Source organism: Piliocolobus tephrosceles, chromosome X (genome assembly GCF_002776525.5).
Source record: "Piliocolobus tephrosceles isolate RC106 chromosome X, ASM277652v3, whole genome shotgun sequence".
In the NCBI taxonomy this organism is placed as follows: Eukaryota; Metazoa; Chordata; class Mammalia; order Primates; family Cercopithecidae; genus Piliocolobus; species Piliocolobus tephrosceles.
The window spans coordinates 70687597-70699953 of record NC_045455.1 but is presented as its reverse complement, the minus strand read 5'-3'; the positions used below and the strand labels follow the sequence as shown (position 1 = coordinate 70699953).

The window sequence follows — 12357 nt, the reverse complement described above, 5'->3', positions numbered from 1 at the left end:
GAAGAAGTTGATTTGAATGCCACTGTAGCGTAGTATTGTGTGTGACGTATGTTAGTATGTGTATGCAGATGGGATTGGGGAGGCAGCCAGTCACATCCAAGTAGTTTCCAAATCTTACCTAAAATAACAAATTCATCAATGTCGCATTGGCAAATCTCTTTCACATCATGGTAAGTACCTGTTTCAGTCACTGGGCTGACCTGTAACACAGCACAACCTAGACAAAGAAAGGAAGGAGGTTTTTACCAATAAGAAGAAAAACTGTACAACCTGCAACACCCAGCTAAATAGAAATTGGGAAATGAAGAGGGCTAAAAGTTTAAGAGAATTAAGCATTTCAACTTAAAGAAGTAAAAAATTAGGGAACTGTTTGTGTGTTCTTTTTGCATTCACTATGATTAAGTGCCTGTAGTCCCAGCTACTCAGAAGGCTTTCATCACAAAGAAGCTATTTGCAGTACATCCAATGTTTTAAAATATTAAAACACTGAAAGCACCTAAACATTTAATAATAGGAAATTGATTTTGCAAATCACATGATTAAATACCATCATTTAAAAATGTAAATCTGCCAGGGGCAGTGGAGTGTTCTTGTAGTCCCAGCTACTAAGGAAGCTGCGGTAGGAGGATCACTTGAGCCCAGGAGTTCAAGTCCAGCCTGGGCAACGTGGCAGAACACTGTCTCTACAAAAAGTACAAAAAAATTAGCCCAGTGTGGTGGCCCGGCCTGTGCCTGTAGTCCCAGCTGCTCGAAAGACTGAGGTGGGAGAATCACTTGAGCCTGCAAGGCGGAGACTGCAGTGTGCTGAGATCATGCCACTGCAGTCCAGCCTAGGTGACAGAGTAAGACCCTGTCTCAAAAAAAAAAAAAAAGTGAAAACTAAAGCAACATGATTATTAATAACTATTAGTATGAACACTATTAATACTATTAATACTGGTAATAATAGTATTAATCATATTATGATTAATTATATTGTTAATATAATTATATAATCATTGTAAATATTAATTTGTAAAACTGTCTTCATTTGAATAAACATAGGAGAGAAACACAGAAAAATGAATACAGTTGTTTAGGGAAATAGTCTAGCTCATAGTTTACATAGAAGTTATGTGGGCTGGGCATGGTGGCTCACGCCTATAATTCTAGCACTTTGGGAGGCTGAGGCAGGTGGATCAATAATTTGCTCTTTCTGAGATGCAGGGAGTGATTTTAGTGTTCTTATAAAATGGACTGCGATGAAATGAAACAGACTAAACAACCTCACCACTCTTTCTTTTATTTTCCCACAGAGCTTGGAGATTTTAATGATATCACAGAAACCTGTAGCTGTGCCTCCAGGTTTCTTGAGACCAGCCTGGCCAACATGGTGAAATCCCGTCTGTACTAAAAATTCAAAAAAAAACATTAGCCAGGCGTGTTTGCAGATACCTGTAGTCCCAGCTACTCGGGAGGCTGAGGCTGCAGAATCGCTTGAACCTGGGAGGCAGAGTTGCAGTGAGCTGAGACTGTGCCACTGCATTCCAGCCTAGGTGACAGAGAGAGACTCCATCTCAAAAAAAAAAAAAAAAGAAGAAGAAGTTATATGAAGGGTTTTGCAGTAGGCTGGCTGACTTTAAGAACCAATTCCAGCTGGATGACTATGGACAACCACCGCTTCCAGCTGCAGTTTCCTCATGGGCAGAATGGGGGTAAGAGCGCCCATCTGTGTTTTTCACTGTCTTGTGCCCATCATCCACAGTAACATACAATTTACACTGTGACTCAGTACAGACACAATAATATGTTTAACTGATAAAAAAACAAAAAACTTTCGGGAAACATTGGTCACCCTCAGCAAGATGCACTCTGATACTTTCTACTCTTGTTTGTTTCTTTTTTAATGTTCTCAGGACCAACTGGCAGTTTGAGTAATACCAACCCACCTCACGGAGGAACATCTATTGCCACAAATGTCACAAGAGAAATACTTAATACAAGATAAATATTTATATTTGGAGGATAGAAATGTTCTTAATTTTCATTTAACATATTCATATTTATTCATGTTTTCTTAAAGTTTCAGCTACCATCAATTTCTACGCAACCACTATTTATAAAAATACCTATTTCAGACAAGGCATTATACTAAACACAAATACGAACAAGACAGTTTCTCATCCATCTAAGAGTTTAAAATCTCACGAAGGGCTGGATGTGGTGGCTCACACCTGTAATACCAGCACTTTGGGAGGCCGAGGTAAGTGGATCACCTGAGGTCAGGAGTTCGAGACCAGCCTGGCCAACATGGTGAAAGCTTGTCTCTACTAAAAATACAAAAATCAGCTGGGTGTGATGGTGTGTGCCTGTAATCCCAGCTATTTGGGGGGCTGAGGCAGAAGAATGGTTTGAATGTGGGAGGTGGAGGTTGCCGTGAGCCAAGATCACACCACTCCACTCCAGCCTGGGCAACAGAGCAAGACGCCAACTCAAAAAAAAAAAAAAAATCCCAAGAGGAAGCTGATACACTAATAGACCTAAACCACACACACACACAAAACACATTGCATGGGCCTTGAGAAGTTCTGAGGCAGGGCTCTGCACTACACAACTCCAGAGAAAGCCATGCATGTAGATGGCTGGAGCATTCTGGAACACAACCTGTGTTTCATTCCACATGGATGGTGCCCCTCCCCTGGGATACAAACCAGGGAGCGTGTCACAGTGACAGTGGCAGGAGATTGCTTCTGAAGGATGGGAAGGATGAAAGACCTGATGTGTGGTTACTGGGGGAACCCACATTTCAGGACATCCTTCCTAAAGCCATAGGGGGAAATGTCTGCCAGCAACTATACACAGTCTAGTTCAACTATAGCTCACCATCCAGCCAAGGGGAATGGCACGAGATTCCTGTTTAAAAGACAGGAAGCAGCCAGATGCCACAAGGCTAAAAATTCTAGAACAAAATGTGGCACAAGGTCAGCAAGCCATTATAGAGGACAAGAAGTTGTGATCCAGGAAGACAGATATGTGCAGGATAAACTAGGGGAAACAAGTTGAAAGTAAAGAGAGAAAATTAAACCAAATCAGTATTGAAGAACTAAATTGTAGTTCTTACAAAATGACTAGCCAGAAGGCTACTGCAGCGGGCCAGGTAAGGGATAGAAATAGGAAATGGATGGAAGAGAAGTGATTATGACTGAGAAGTCAGGATTGATTTGTTCACTAACTAGAAACAGGACAGGAGCACAAGACCAAGGAAGAAGAAAGATTTCAAGATAGAGCCCAGTGTACTAAAACAGGAATTACTTCTTCTCCACTCATATTCATTTTCTCCCTACTGGTAGCCTCAGAAGGCATGATCGTCCATATCACATTCCCCTACTCCCCTGGCTGCATCTGACCAACCAGTCACGGACATCCAACCAAGGCAAGGTTCATCAGGTGCTCTGCCCTGGAATCTGGACTGAGGGTCCTGCAAAACGGAGTTGTTGAGCTGTGAGGACCTGGCTGAGTGGTCAGGAAGACTGCAGAGCTGAAACTAGATGCCAGGGGTGGGTAGAAGTAGGTAGGCTACAGAAAAAGAATGAAGCAATTGCTAGAAAAAGAAGAGGTGAGAGGCTCAAAGTCTGCAAAAAGATAGACCCTGGAGCTATGTCTATACTGGTCATATATGTCCCAGATATATTTCCCATGACTGGGTTCAGTGAGAATGTTCTGTATCTTAAGACAAAACAACCCTTTTAATTTGAGCCAGTTAGTGCATTCAACAGGCATTTAATCATACACCTATTCTGGGCCAGGCATTATGCTACACAACATATGGAGTGAGTTCTTCCTTTGTTATTGAATATTCCTGATTAACGTGTAGTAAAGGAAGCCAAGAAGAAAAGCAAGCTTTAGTGGTTTTCTTTGGAAGGAAGAGGACTGTGAGGGAGTGATGGAGAAATGACTAGTTTAGACATATTAAGTTATAGGTTAACTATGCCCACCTTTATGCTGCAGTGAACATGTATCAACAATGAATAAAATGAAGCATTTTAAGTCACCCAGAAATGAAGTATTAAGTCAGAGGTCCTGCGGGGTCAGCCAGATGGACAAGTCTCCAGCCATAGACAGCAAGCACTTAGAAGAGATGTCCAGGACTGAAAACACAGATTTGGGAGATAATAGCTGAGAAGGAGTAATTGAAGGTGATAACTGAAGGTGTATAATAGGTTAAATATGCCAGGAAGCAAATACAGATTTAAAAAAAGAATACAGGACTGGAGGCAGGACTTAGGAAATGGTAAGAAAGTAGCAAACCCTAACATGAGCTAACAGCTTAGGCACTCGTCCCTCGGGGAAGAATCCCTGGGTCCTAGAGTGAGCCGAGCTGTTCCTCCTCAGTGACAGTGATGCACTGTGCTGGGTCCTCACCTCTTTTCTACAAGTTACCCCACAGGGCTTCCCGGTCCCGTGCTCCAGCATGCAGGCTCCTTGAAGGAAGGAGCACACGCTGTGTACTGCTGACGCTCAGCACCTAGCATGACACAGGCTCATTACTGAACGAAAAAAAGAAGACGCGTTGGAAAAGGAAAGATGGTGTAAGAAGAGCCAGGAGAATGCCATGTGACAGAAAACAAAGGAAGAGGAGACATCAGCCACTTTTATTTCCAGTGCAAAAGAAAAGTAGGAAGAAGTCCAAGATTAAAACAAAAAACAAAACAAAACAACAACAAAAAAAAACAAAAAACCATAGGATTTGACAACTGAATGGAGCATGATAACCAATCCTGACCCAAGACAGCAGAAATGGTGAGGATTACAGAGGTTACTCAAGACGTTTTTAGACAAAGGATTTAAACACCTACATGTGTCCTCCTTTATCTGCAGTTTCGCTTCCCGTGGTTTTAGTTACCTGCAGTCAAGTGATCCAAAAATATTCAATGAAAAGTTCCAGAAATGAACAATTCTTAAGTTTTAAATTGTCCCCCATCCTGAGTAGGATGATGAAGTCCCACACTGTCTTGCCATGTCCCCTCTGGAACATGAATCATCCTTTGTCCAGCATACCACACTGTATATACTACTCACCCACTAGTCACTTAGTAACCCTCTTGGTTACAAAAACAAAAAAAAAGTAGTGTATGCAGGGTTTGGTACTATTTGAGGTTTCAGGCTTCCACTGGGGGTCTTGGAATATGCCCCGTGGATAAAGGGGAATTACAGAGGAGATACATGTGAAACACAAAACATACAGCTTTCTCATACTTGCCCAACTTGCCTTCATAGCCACTATATGAAGAAGTGGAAGACCCAGACTCTTGCTTTATGTTGGTATCAAAAGTCACGTCAGAGTCAGGCTGATCACTCCCAAGTAACCCACTGGCTTCTTCTTTACTCCAGTTCTCTGTCTGCTGTTGACTCAGAATGTTACACTTCATTTTCTCCATTGCTGATATAATCATATCTGCAACATGAAAGTGGGCATTTTCCTGCAGAAAAAGAAATCAATTAAAATACAAGCATAATCAACTTTTTTTCATAGAGGGTATATTAGATTTGAAAAATCAAGGCGCTCTATTTAAGTGGAATTAATGCATATCAACATAAATATTTATTTAACTGAGTTGTCATAGGTCACTCTATGACTTATAGCACACATTGTCCAGAGCCGTACATTTGGCTTACTGTAATCAACAGACAACTCAAGTTGGATTTCTTGTTATATAAAACCTTAGGTTGGGGGAAGCCTAAGCCAGACATCATTCATCAATCACAGAAAACTTTCCAGCTGAGCACAGGCACTGCCTTGGAACCCTTCTTAGCTTAGTGTTTCTGGCAGTCTCTATCAATGAAATGCTGAAAGGAAACCTATTTGTAATGCTTCATCAAATTGAAGTTTCCAGGTTAAATCAAAACAACGTTATCTAAAGGATTAAGACTCTATGGTTAAAAAGAAAGAAGATAGCACTTACCTTTTCTACATCAACAGGCAGCACAAATACTTCTGGTGAGAAGGAATTCAAAGAAATGGTTCTTCTACTGACTTGAACAGCACCTGCCAATATAGCAAATTATTAAAAAATGGAGAAAAGGGAGTTTAAAGATTACCTAATAAAATAAAACAATTCTAGGAAGCGGCTTTTAAATAATGTAAAAAAACAATAAGTACAATTCTAGAATAAATTAAGATGACAGAAAAAGAAAGATCTTTCCCATGGCAGGTCTTGCAGATATTGCTTTAATGATGGTCATTTCTAGGAGAGGCTGTTGGAGCAACTGGGAGGTATCCTCAGCCACCGGAGTGGATGAGACCAATGGGGAAAAGGGTAGAAAGAGAATATGGTCCTGGGAAATCCCAATAGGGACTGGGGTAGGGTGAGAAGCCACAGTCCAGAAGCAGGGTCCTAAGGATTATGAGATCGCTTCTCTAACTCATTGTGATTGACCTTAAACTTCCTTTTTTTCTTCTTCTTTTGAGACAGTATCTCGCTCTGTCACCCAGGCTAGAGTGCAGTGGCGTGATCACAGTTTAGTGCAGCTTCAACCTCCTGGGCTCAAGCGATTCTTCCACCTCAGTCTCCCTAGCAGCTGAGACTACTGGTGCCACCATGCCCAGCTAATTTTCTAAATTTTGTTTGCAGAGATGGGGGTCTCATTAGGCTGCCCAGGCTGGTCTCAAATTACTGGGCTCAAGTTACCCTTCCACCTCAGCCTCCCAAAGTGCTGCAATTACAGGCATGAGCCACTGCACTCAGCCCTAAACCTCCTGTCTAGAGAAATAAAATCCATCCAAAAAAAGGTCAGCATTGCTTCTCTAAGATAGTCTTCTTCCAGTCAAAACCAACAAACTGCAGAAGGTATATTCTGCTGACACATCCATTCCTGCACCCTTAGCCACTCCATTACTGGCAATGACCACCATCAAAACGAACATTTTTTCTGTCATGTGATTTCTTACCGCAGCATTTAAAGCAAAAATTTCTGTGTCAAGAGCTGAGATGTCTCAACCTGCTAAATTAGAACAAAACGCTGCACATGGTGGTGACACAGCTCTCAGCATGATGGAGTTGCAAGCAGGATCATTCAAATCCCTTGCTTCATGTTCAAGAAAGTAGTTGTTGCATGGAAAAACTTGGATTTCTTAGCTTCAGAAGCTATGGGTTGGCAAACTTTTTCTATAAAGGGCTAGGTGGTATATATTAGAGGATCTGAGGGCCATACAGTATCTGTTTCAACTACTCTATTCTGCCACTGTAATGAGAAAGCAGCTATAGACAAAAGAGAAATTCATTTATAAAAACAGGAAGCTGGCAGAATTTGGTCCATGGGTCATAGTTTGCAGACTCTGAGTATAGAGGAAAGAACACAGAGAAGAACTGAAACAGAGTAGATTCCAGTTCCAGCTGTCCGTTCACCGGCTGTGCCTCTGCATCAGAATGCTCTCAGCCCTGAAATTGGGAAATTTATCAGGACATTAAGGAGATAAAGGCAGGTGAACGTGTAGTTCCTACACAAACCAAAGAAACTGTGGAATCCCTTCCTACAGTCTCAAGAAATGCTTACAGATGCAGGCAGTCTTTCCCTAAAGTATTTTCCCAAAAACAAAACAAAACAAAACCCTTTTGCTGCCATCTGAGATGCAGCGGTCATAGGAATATCCACGTCTTAGTGGCCAATGGCTGTTTTCCCTATTGCTGCCTCCACACCACAGAAAGAAACAAACCCGATCACTCAGGGCTTCTTTTTCTTAGTCTTATAGAATGAATCCCCTCTCTGAGTCTAAGAGATATTCTCAAAACATTCTGTGAGTTCTTTTTTTTTTTTTTTTTTTTGAGACGGAGTCTCGCTCTGCCGGCCAGGCTGGAGTGCAGTGGCGCGATCTTAGCTCACTGCAAGTTCCGCCTCCCGGGTTCACGCCTGCCTCAGCCTCCGGAGCAGCTGGGACTACAGGTGCCCGCCACTGCGCCTGGCTAATTTTTTGTATTTTTAGTAGAGACGGGGTTTCACTGTGTGAGCCAGGATGGTCTCGATCTCCTGACCTCGTGATCCGCCCGCCTCGGCCTCCCAAAGTGCTGGGATTACAGGCCTGAGCCACCGCGCCCGGCTCTCTGAGTTGTTTCTAAAGGCACTGGCAGGAGCTGCTGGGAGTCCTTGTCTTTGGGCAACAGGGGCTGGGGTACCTGTTTTCTTTCTGAGAAAAAGACAAAGCTACAGGATAATTGTAAATTGTAGAACGACCTCCTGTACCGTGATAGAACAAAAGGTTTCAGGCAAGGGCATGCTAGGCCCCAGAGATCATCTTCAGTTTATTAGAACTTGTCCTTATGGTGGTGCTCTGTTAGGGAGAGGGCTTTCCTCGATGAAACAATCTATTAAAACTAATCTCTCACTTAGGGCCGGGCGCGGTGGCTCAAGCCTGTAATCCCAGCACTTTGGGAGGCCGAGACGGGTGGATCACGAGGTCAGGAGATCGAGACCATCCTGGCTAACACGGTGAAACCCCGTCTCTACTAAAAAAATACAAAAAAAAAACCCAAAAAACCTAGCCGGGCGATGTGGCAGGCGCCTGTAGTCCCAGTTACTCGGGAGGCTGAGGCAAGAGAATGGCGTAAACCCGGGAGGCGGAGCTTGCAGTGAGCTGAGATCCGGCCACTGCACTCCAGCCTGGGCGACAGAGCCAGACTCCGTCTCAAAAAAAAAAAAAAAATCTCTCACTTAGCCATTACTAAATTTGCAAGTCACTCTTACATCTTAGAACTATCCAAGCAAGTAAGCAAAAAAAGAGAGAAAAAAAAAAAAAAAGGTCTGTCATCAGTCTTGTCATTTCGCTTACACTTGGTCCTTATCTCAAACTTAACCATTGAAAGATTGTCCAAAATGTGTTCTTCTTAAGCGATGAATAAATGTGTTAAAGACTATCATCATCTTTGATTGCCCAAACATTTCCAAAGAACATTCCAAAAGAATGAATAACAAAGATGAGCTCCTGCTAGTGAGAAATAAACATATAGAGGAATAGGCAGGCAGCAGGCAGACTGATGACTTTTTAAATTGCTTGGAAAGAAAAAGCTTCATTAATTATTTGTACTAGGGTTCTAATAGAAATGTAAATTGATAATGACAAGTGTGACTATAACATAAATATTTAAAAATGAAATAAACATGTCACAGATGATAACAGTGATAGCTAACTTATTGATTCTTGAGTAGCCCTTTGCATGGATTATCCAAGTATTAGGAATTTTAGGGTCTTAGGGATATGTACATTACTTCATAGCAGTGAGAGCCCTTGTTTTAATAAAAAGGGGTTTGGTATAGTCGTCGGGGGGTACTGTGGTTATTGTTTTAAAATCTTCCTATTTTCCCGTCAGACTCTATACAGATAAATATAACAAGTGAAGTGAGTTCACCACCTACTAGGTACTGGTGTGAAATGGAGCCCTCTGTGACTGTCTGGAAACACCTCCAACCCCCACACTGACTTGAGAGTGCTTCTGATGCTCTCCCTTGCAGACAATTTAATGAACTCTAAGTTCCTGAAGGCAGACACCAGCTTAAAGATGGCACATGGCATTGATTATCAACTACATTAAGCTAAAAAGGTAACAATTCTCTGCAGTCAAAGGAGAAAGCCAATACTGGATTTCACCTGTTGTGACCACCCAGCCGGCCGGGCTGCTGACAATATTAAATGAGGCAATGCACTGGCATCTGGTCAAAGTGGAAACCCACGAACTTTTCTCCCACGGGGAAGACAATAAGGCAGGCTTTAGAGTAAGGTAAAGCAAGGGTGTGAACAGAGAGGAATGAGGGAGGTCACCTACTAAAATTACCTTCAGCAGCAGATGTCAGGTGGGAAGGCTCAAAAAAAGCACTGTCAGTCTCAGGATATGGGGAGGTGACCAAAATCCTAGGGCTTGTGGGCAGAGACACTTGATGAGAGTATCCTGGGCGGACCATGTGTACTTCTGTTGAGGACAGAGAGAACCTGCTACTCTTTTCCCTCGAGCCATGGGGAGAAGCGCTGCCAGTGGAGTCTGTAGTAGCCTCAGACAATGTTGTCTCTGCCAGGGAGTCCCTGAGGCACGAAGGTGAAGGGCCTGAGGGAGAGGCAGCATCTGTCACAAAATGGGTCCCACTGTTCCCGGCTGCTGGCACCTGAGGTTGCAAGTCCTGCAGCTGTTGCTGCACATCCTGGGGGTTGATCCAGGCAGCTTTGTGCCTCATGAGCCTGATGTCTAATTGGCAAGGAGGATGGTCAGTGTTCAGGAGTCCAGGCGAACCATCAATAATGCCAGAGTAATGGGTGATCCCTTCCCAGGGGTCCTCAGGAGAATCCTGCCTGACTGTAGACTGTGACACCATCTTTCCAGGCTTGTGACTGCTGTGCATCCATTCAAAACAGATAGAGGGAGTTCCCTGATTGCTGGTACGACTTGATTTGGGCCCCGAACTCACCACATGGCCAGCTGGGGGTCTGGAGAGCTATTCTACAATGAGCAAAGAATCATTCAAAATAAGTAAGAATTCAATTGTATTTTGGCTACAAGTTACTTTGAGAAGGCAAAACCCAAAAAATTTAGAAGTCTGTACTTGGTTCTGTCCAACACAGTAAGCTGCACTTGGATTTATAAGTCAAAAAATAAATAAATCAGCTATAAAACTAGCAGTAAACCTACAGAGGCTTGACATTGGGGTAGGAAACATTTTTCAAAGCATAAAATTAAGAAATCACAAAGGATCAGCCAGGCGCAGTGGCTCACGCCTGTAATCCCAGCACTTTGGGAGGCTGAGGTGGGTGGATCACAAGGTCAGGAGTTAGAGACCAGCCTGGCCAACATGGTGAAACCCCATCTCTACTAAAAATACAAAAATTAGCCAGACATGATAGTGAGCGTCTGCAATCCCAGCTATTTGGGAGGCTGAGAGTAGCTGGGATTACAGGTGCCCGCCACTAGGCTCGGCTAATTTTTGTATTTTTAGTAGAGATGGGGTTTCATCATGTTGGCCAGGCTGGTCTTGAACTCCTGACCTCGTGATCCACCTGCCTCAGCCTTCCAGTGCTGGGATCACAGGCGGGATCCAACGTGCCCAGCCAGTAACACCATGTTTTAACACCCAGAGGGGTGCACTGTTCCTAGAGGTATGGCAATACCAGGTTGATGCATGGAGTGGACAGAGCAAGCTCCTAGTCCATGTCCCTGCTCCAAAAATCCATTTAATATTTTGTCCTCGGATAGAGGACATATCAGATACTAAACTGATAAGAACAGATACTACACTTGATCTTAGCCAAAAGGACGAGAAGCGATTACTCTTGCCCATTTACAATCAAGAGGTGTTCGGAGAGATCTTTTATAAACCTAAATCAGATCGTGTCATTGCCCTAGTCGAAATCCCCCAAAGGCTTCTCATCAAATCTGGAATAAAATCCAGACTCCTTACCTTGCCCTGAAGGCCTGACATGATGCTGTCCCTGTAAACCTCTCTCACTTATCTTCATCCAGCCTACAAAAGCTGCAACCACACTGCAAGCTCTTGAACCCTATAGGCTCCTTCTAACCCTAGGAATGCTGTTTTATGTTTCCTCTTTCTGAAATGCTCCTCCCCCAGATGATCACACATTTGGCTCTTTCCTGTTGTGAATGCCCTGATTTATAAGTTACTTCCTCAAAGATATCTTTCCTAGCCACCTTTCTTCTTCAGGTACTTCCCCCATCATTACCTCTCACATGGCCATAAACACTGAGTTTTCGTCACAGAGGTGCTCACTTCCTGCTATTTTTTAGTTCATTACCGCCATTCTCCCTCCACTCCCACCTAACTATAAGCTTCATGAGAGGAGGGGCCTTGTCTGTTCCCTGTCGGGTAGCATGCCCCATACCTAGAGCTGCATATGAGGTTTCAATAAATGTTTACGAATTGAAAGAACAAATCCAACAAAATGGAGACAAAGTTAAGAGCTAGAGAAAAGGCCGGGCGTAGTGGCTTACGCCTGTAATCCCAGCACTTTGGGAGGCCGAGGTGGGTGGATAACCTGAGGTCAGGAGTTCGAGACCAGCCTGACCAACATGGTGAAACCCCACCTCTACTAAAAATACAAAAATTAGCTGGGCGTGGTGGCAGGCGCCTATAATCCCAGCTACTCAGGAGGCTGAGGCAGGAGAATCGCTTGAACCTGGGAGGCAGAGGTTACAGTGAGACAAGATCGTGCCACTGCACTCCAGCCTGGAAGACAGCAAGACTCCATCTCAAAAAAAAAAAAAAAAAGAGCTAGAGAAAAGACTTCTGTGGCAGATATAACTGTTCTATTAATGGGGCAAAATTACTCATATAGGAATAGAAGTGAATCCATGTTTCCTAAAACATGAAATTGTTCCAATAATA

The 12357-nt window shown here is 43.3% G+C and overlaps 1 protein-coding gene and 1 non-coding gene across 13 annotated transcripts in view; both read right to left on the bottom strand.

Annotated features, from left to right (window-relative positions):
• The window catches only part of RUBCNL (rubicon like autophagy enhancer), a 47939-nt gene that overhangs the window by 25924 nt on the left and 9658 nt on the right, over positions 1-12357 (bottom strand). For 7 of the 12 annotated variants that reach the window (XR_002725442.1, XM_023187449.1, XM_023187448.1 and 4 more), the window contains 4 exons: positions 9804-10460; positions 5943-6025; positions 5240-5459; positions 119-217 (listed from right to left, as the gene is read on the bottom strand). Coding sequence is in view for 9 of the 12 variants with exons in the window: in XM_023187449.1 (XP_023043217.1) it covers positions 119-217; positions 5240-5459; positions 5943-6025; positions 9804-10362 (961 nt within the window). In the remaining 3 variants the exon portion in view is untranslated. Of the gene's footprint in view, positions 1-118; positions 218-5239; positions 5460-5942; positions 6026-9803; positions 10461-11415; positions 11989-12357 lie in introns of those variants that run through there. The other 5 variants (XR_002725441.1, XR_002725440.1, XM_023187452.1 and 2 more) reach the window with 2 other exon arrangements.
• LOC111523125 lies at positions 11092-11282 on the bottom strand. Its single transcript, XR_002725450.1, has one exon. It is a non-coding gene; the product is annotated as a U2 spliceosomal RNA (small nuclear RNA).